At 43.4% G+C, this 7,176-nt stretch overlaps 1 protein-coding gene across 1 annotated transcript; it reads left to right on the forward strand.

Moving 5' to 3' along the window:
* Positions 1 to 493: 493 nt before the first annotated feature.
* Positions 494 to 1,874, forward strand: LOC102703810. Its single transcript, XM_006662340.2, has one exon. It carries the CDS (start codon positions 504 to 506, stop codon positions 1,872 to 1,874), a length of 1,371 nt encoding a protein of 456 aa, XP_006662403.2. The 5' UTR covers positions 494 to 503.
* The last annotated feature ends 5,302 nt before the right edge of the window (positions 1,875 to 7,176 follow it).

A 7,176-nucleotide genomic window follows, 5' to 3' on the forward strand; every position in this document is an offset into this window, starting at 1 on the left:
GTTTGACCATTGAGTGCAAGGTGACATAGTAAAACAGGAGTAAGATTATAAAATAAGCTTTTTGTAAGGTTTAGTTTTCAAAATTACAAAAATAAAATTAGAACAGATAAAATAAATTCTAGACGTTGAGGATACAGTAAGGCTTCCATATTTGACTCCCTGACAGCCACGATGCACAACCGACATATCATCCATATTATTACTAAGAAAATATACCGACAATTGTAACGGCATAGCTAACTCTATGCTTATAGCCAAACGGTTTTATTTAGGAAATAAGTTTAATATGTACCACGTAACTCATGCATTGACAGTATCAGATGTGGAGAAGTTTGAGTTTGACCCGTACGTCCAATAAAAAATTGCATTAAAAAGTTAATATGTTTCTAGTTAAAATTTATCTAAAAAATTTATATTCTTTTGTTAAGCTATAAGCTTAATAAATTTTTGATTCGGCCACTGAACTCACGTACCGTGTGTTTCCTACGTGTACAGTGGGGAAGATGGCAAGCGAACAGCAACAATGCCACATCTACAAAGCTCCCGATCACATCCGACGGAGCAACCCAGATCAGTACAAGCCCTTGGCCTTCCCCGTCGGCCCCTACCACGCCCGCGCCGGCGTGGCGGCGCCGGAGAAGGCTCGGAGGATCAAGGAGCAGTGCGTCGGTGAGGTCGTCCAGCTGAGCGGAAGGAGCCGCGACGATTTCCTTGGCCTGATGAGGAGCGTCCTGGATCGAGCGAAGCGGTGCTACGCCGACGAGATCGACATGGACGACGGGGCGCTGGAGGAGATGCTGCTGCTCGACGGCTGCTTCGTCCTCGTCTCCCTCCGCGGGACTGAGCGGCTAGTAACTCCCGAAGGGTCGAGGAAGGCAGAGACGAGCGCAGAAGAGAGCTCGGAGTCCTCGGATGATCGCTGTTCCAATTGCTCCGGGGAGGACGACGTGGAGAGTCAGATGGCGGCGGCGAGCAACGGCGCCGGCAACGCCGCCGTCGTCGATAGCTGGCACCATTTCAACGTCGCGAGGGATCTGTTCCTCATGGAGAACCAGATACCGTTCTTCGTGGTGCAGAAGATATACGAGCTTCTCATCAAGAACCATCCGTACGCGGAGCGCGGGGTGGTGACCGCCGTGGAGGAGTATGTCCGGGAGGTGATGGCCGTCTACGCGAAAGGCGCCGACGGAGCGCCGCCACCCGCCGACCACGTCCACCATTTGCTTCACCTCAGCCACATGCACCTGAGACCAAGGATCCATCCGATCGGGATCAGCCGCTGCGGCTTCGCGGCCGGAGGAGCCCTAGCCGTTGGCCGGCTGCGCCGCGCGACGCAGCTGCACGAGCTCGCGGTGCGGTTCAGGAAGCGGGACGCCGGCAGCATCCTGGACGTGGCGTTCCGCGGCGGCGTGCTGGAGATCCCGAGGCTGGAGGTCGACGGCGGCACGTGGAGGCAGATGGCGAACCTCGTCCTGCTGGAGAAGGCGAGCCCGCACGTTGGGCTCTACGTCACGGCGTACTGCGCCTTCATGTCGCAGCTCGCCGGCACCGCCGACGACGTCGCGCTGCTCTGCGAGAGAGGGGTCATCGAGCACCACCTCGGCGGCGACGGGGACGTCGCCGAGGGGCTCAGGAGGCTCTGCGACGGTGTCATCTTCGACGCCAACGACGACGCGTGCAACTACCTCAGGCCGGTATACCAGGCGCTGGAGGAGCACTGCCGTCGCCGCACGCCGAGGCTGATCCGCTGGCTGGGAGCACACGCCAGCTGCCCCAACCCATGGATGGTTCTTGGCGTCCTCGCCATCATCGCTCTGCTCTGTTTCATCCTGCAGCAGCTGCAGCATGCCGCTCTAAGGAACCCTGCAACTTAATAAGAAACAAACAACGTTTGTCACCGCTGTCCACGAGCACGGTAAGCAGCCTGGCGCAATGTTTCCTTTCAGAATTTTACTTTTCTTGATAAGGTACCGATCGATATACAATGGTTTTAAATTTTAAATTATAGTATCCTTCGGTATCTTTTTATAAGTAGAGATACACAAATGTACTATACATCAAAAATAGAAAATTGCATATCTCTTGGTATCGTCACTAGCACCGTAGTACATTGTACAAGTGTTTCTGTTGTTTTATTAGTGGAACATGAAGTAGGGTATTCTCTTTGAGCAATTTTATTATCCTTGAGAAGGTACCGGAGGTATCACTGTTTTTATGTAAAATTTAGTACCTTTTAGTATCTAAGGTACCAAATTTTATATATAAAATAATAGTACCTTATGATATCTTCTCAATAATAGAAAAAAATATTCATTATCTATTGCATGCTATGCGTGTTTACGTAAAACAGAATAATAAATGTCTTAAGGACTCAATTCTGTTGGACCCTAATATTTGTAAAGTGGTACAAACATGCTATTTACATTTTCAGTTCTGCTAAACTCAAAAGTAGGGGTGAATTTAAAGCGGTCATACAAATTCCCGCTCTATCGTCTATCATTTCCAAAAATTACCGACTAATGAAAACGAAAATGATTTTTTGGAAACAATAAAAGGAAATGATAAATAATACGGAAATAGTATTGGAACAGGTTTTGCGATTTACCAATCGTTTTTTAAACGGTATTATCCCGGTAATTACTGTTTACGAATGCGAAAAAATATCTTTTTTTTCATAAGACCCATGCCCAACTTCAAAACCCAACTACTCAACTATCCTCCCACAAGATGACAAGAGCATAGTCCACAAGCCTACATGCCACAACTTAAATATCTTGTTTTCTATTTGCATACATTTCTAATTCATACTTTTCTACTTACATGCCTCGTTTTATCGTTGATTTCTCATACTTATTATCAGTTTAACATTATTTTCTGAAATGAATTATTGGTTTGGACTCCTTCGACCGTTACCAACATGTTTCCGGTTGAATAATTCCATTTCCGATGAACTGATATTTCTAATATTGTTTTCATTCCGCGATTACAGTTTCCAATTTGTTTCCGAGAATTAAATAATATAGATGTGAAAATGATTTGTCTTTTTACCGACCATTTTCATCCCTACTGAAAAGTGGTTTCGTAGTTTTTTCCTAATTTCATTCAGTCGTTTTCACCATTTGATCTCTAACCTTCATCGTGGACTTTTTTGGAGAAATATTATTGTTTTAATGGAAAATCGTAAAAGTGTAGACCGTTCGAGCGAAATCATGAAAATAGAGTGCAGTCGAACAGGTGAACTGCGATATGGGCCTGTCGAGTGGGAGAACTACGACAGGGTACCCAGTCGAACTCCCAACGTTCGATTGGGCCCACAAGCTGCCACGCGGGATAGCTGTCGAACTGCAGAGAGTCGATAGGTCATGCCACCGATGGTGCCGAATGTTGGAATGTCGATTGGGCCCTCCAACCGGCCAATCGGCCTTTGGATGTTCGACACGCTTGACCCTACCGAACTTTGCCTATTCGACATGCTCCCTTTAACTCCAGCTCTCCCACGTGGTAGCTTGTGGGCTCAGTCGCGTTGGGAGTTCGACTAGGTACCCTGTCGCAGTTCTCTCTTTCGACAGGCCCATATCGCACTTCATCTGTTCGACTGCACGCTAATTTCGCGATTTCGCTCGAACGGTCTACACTTTTGCAATTTTTTATTAAAACAATAATATTTCTCCAAAAAGTTCCTTCATCGTGTATGACTCTTTTGTATCTCACTAGTCAGCTGGAGAACTATTTTGATATATCCTTGAAGGAATGTGCCCTCTTTTGTTCGAAAAACATATAAATAATCATGAAAAAATCTCAAAAAGATTGACAACATTCATAATAGAACATGCATATACCATTTGATAATATCTTAAGTCCAAAGTCAGCTCACAATCGAGATATAAAAAAGACAAATTTAGCGTAAGAATAGTAGGGATACTATTCACGCCGTAACTTATCATTTTTCTGTCTAAATGAATTTCAACTTTATTTTTGGTGGTTTGATATATAGGTGGCACTGTAATGTAGATTATCAAAAATTTTCAGAACTATCTATTATATTACGAAGATAACTTGAAAAGAAATCTATGTAGGCTAGAAAACACGACACTAATCAAAGAAAAAATATTAACAATTAATTCATGGTGGGTCTAGATTATAGCGGTATAGGAGTGATATATATAATACGATTATTTTATAGAAATAGAATTTAAGAGTTACTCCCTCCGTTTCATCGTTTCATAATGTAAGACTTGTAATGTTTGACCATTTGTTTTATTCAAAAAATTATGAAAATATCATTTATTTTGCTTGTGCCTTACTTTATTATCAGAAGAACTTTAAGCACGACTTATCATTTTTTATATTTATACTAAATTTTTGAATAAGACGAATGATCAAACGTTACAAGCAAAAAAATCAAACAAACAGAGGTAGTATATATGAAATCCAATCTAAACCTAATGAAATGAAAAAAATATAAGAGTTGTACATGAAATTGAAATGTTATTGGTGGTCTCGGTGTGCGTGCGGACGAACGCTTGGGTTAGGTTGAAACATCTGTTCGTGTGCATGATCGGAGCTAAAACTAAGAGAAGAGTTGAGGTCCAAAGCGATCAAAATGTCGGGTAACCAGGTTAAGTCCGAGGAAGGAATTCGCAGCGGGCTTGAAACTGCCAAGGAGAAAGAAAGAGAGGAAGGAGAAAGAGAGAGAGAGAGGAGGGGTGGGCCATGGCATGGAGGCCTGGCCGGCCTCTTCCCTCCCTCCCTCCCTTCGTTCCTTTCTATTTTCGGCCTGCTGATGAGCTGCCAGCCCGGAGCCCAGGAGCGCACGCAGGCGGCCGACTGGACGTGCGCGGCCCGCGAGCGAGGCAGCAGGCGGAGGCTTTTGAGGGATACAGTAATACCGAGTAGTCTGTATAGTGAAACTCCTTTGATTTTTATTATGGGGCCGAGGTAATGGTCGCCAAAAAAAAAATTGAGCATCAATCGCATAGCGAAGTGGCCGATAGACAAACTAAGATCGGTATGGCAGTCCACAGGGCACGTAACATATATACACCGTAAGTTGGGTTGCATGGTGGGGGATGCTGCTTGATACGGGATGTGAATACTTGGAGTTTTCACATAGCAGTCAGTATACCGATGAATTTTTATTCGATGAACTCTGAACACTCAGTGTCCCATATTGCTAGTTGAACTAAGGGAGACAAATCCACTAGAGATAAATGACTATCACTTCGCTTCGCTTGGTAATGTCGTTAGACTGATTCTCCTCTACTCCCAGTCTCAGAAAAAACACCTGAGAGGGGAAAACGAAATTATAAGTAAGTCGGCAAGTCAAGGCCAGTCAAGGATTTTATAAGCCAAAGTTGAATTTTAACTTAGATTTTATGGGTTTTTTATCGTAGTTTATTTTTTTATCTTGAATTTTAGATCACTACAAATACGTACGAAAAAGTTTTATTCATAAATAATTTTTTATTTATAAATATATCGTTCAATGTATTTAACAGCAAATCTAGAAAAGAAATCAGCTGGCATTCCATGGGTGCAACCGGAATATGAGTTGATCTTGAGTAGAACTGTTGCCTGTTCAAAATGAGATGGTTGGAGATCGATAAAATTAGACGCATTGATACCTGAAGCTAAGAGCAAACCCAGTAGATCATCTATCCCATCATCCGAAAATAAAGCAACATTCATATTGAAAAGAGAAACTTTAAATATAGATGTTCTCTCTCCTTCATTTATATCTTAACATCAATCATAGGAGGAGAGAGTAATATCAATATGAGAGGAGTTAGTTGCAAAATACTAATAAAATATATATAGATGATGCAATATTGTCGGCCCCCGATTTCGCTAATCGGTAACCTTCTGTGTTTATCAGTACCAATCTCTGGATCAGTAGTTGGTACACACATACATAGTTGGTCCATCACATATCACGACAAAAAGATAAGGGTGAAAGGGTTTAAATACGAACCTTTTGTTAAATCAAAACCTTTATAACAGCAAAGCAAGAGCTAAAGAAAATAGGTGGGCACATCTGACACGACACAGGCGGTGACTGGAAGACAAAGAACCGCTAGACGACCACTTCAACTGGGACAACTCCACAGCTCTACAGCGGATCTGGAGCCAGATCCTCTTGAACACTGGAGGTTGTATTAGCAAGGATGAGTACAGGGTACTCAACAAATCATCACGGAAATATGCACATGCAAGGCTGTATCAAGGAAGGCTATATGGTTCTTTTACATAAAAGCAGCTTCTTAAAAATAATTTTCACAAGACCTATTTTCTAGCAGCAAATTCTATACCATGAGTGTAATTAAATAGCCATGAAGGTTCTGTCAGCCATCCACTGATGGTTTCCCTTCCTGGCATCCATGGCATCTTCTAGATAATTCAACCATCTCAAGGAGTGAATTAACTAGACAACACACATCATCTTTCATTCCCATCACCATACTCATCTTTTGGGTTTTATGAGTCTAGCCAAGTGTATGCCATGTTCCGGTGCTCATATCCGAGAGCGCGGCTATTCAAATAGATTTAACACACTGCAGTGGTTGTACACTTTTTCCGTGCTCCACGACTACCCAACACATGAGTTTTGTCCCAACACATGAGACGGTCGTGACAAAGCCTTTCAATAACCTTACTTTGGCAGTGCCTGCTCCATGAACTTTAGTCCCCATTACACTCTACACGTAACGTTGCACTCTAGACGTAACGTTGCTAGTAGTGAGGAGAGTTCTGGCGTTCCCAAGTAAGGAATAAACCAGCATATACTACAATTCACCAGGACTAGCCTTCCTGGCCATCCCATGTGCAATAGGCTTCCTGCCTACTTGCACTCTCATAAGAACCACCACGGCTTAGGCACAGCCTCCGCTCGGCTATTTACTAAGCTAGGTCTATACTCATTCGAGAAATACAGTTATACGATGGTCGTTTCATGGTTATACGGTGGTCGTTTCATATATAGATGCATGGCTCGGTCTTTAACTGATCAGGACGGGCTAGCCTTTCCCTAGAACCACCCATATTCTCACCATTCCCCTGATCGAAAACAATTTTTATCTGAACAACTCATTCTCAACATGGCCGGGTGATGCTCATGCATCCACCCGCCGTCATACAATTACTCTCACTGAGTAATGTCTCAACATCATCACAATCATT

Source organism: Oryza brachyantha, chromosome 10, assembly GCF_000231095.2.
Source record: "Oryza brachyantha chromosome 10, ObraRS2, whole genome shotgun sequence".
Taxonomy (NCBI): Eukaryota; Viridiplantae; Streptophyta; class Magnoliopsida; order Poales; family Poaceae; genus Oryza; species Oryza brachyantha.

Bases quoted from the DNA above. Each gene is read 5' to 3' on its own strand.
- LOC102703810 (XM_006662340.2), top strand. From the start codon at position 504: ATGGCAAGCGAACAGCAACAATGCCACATCTACAAAGCTCCCGATCAC.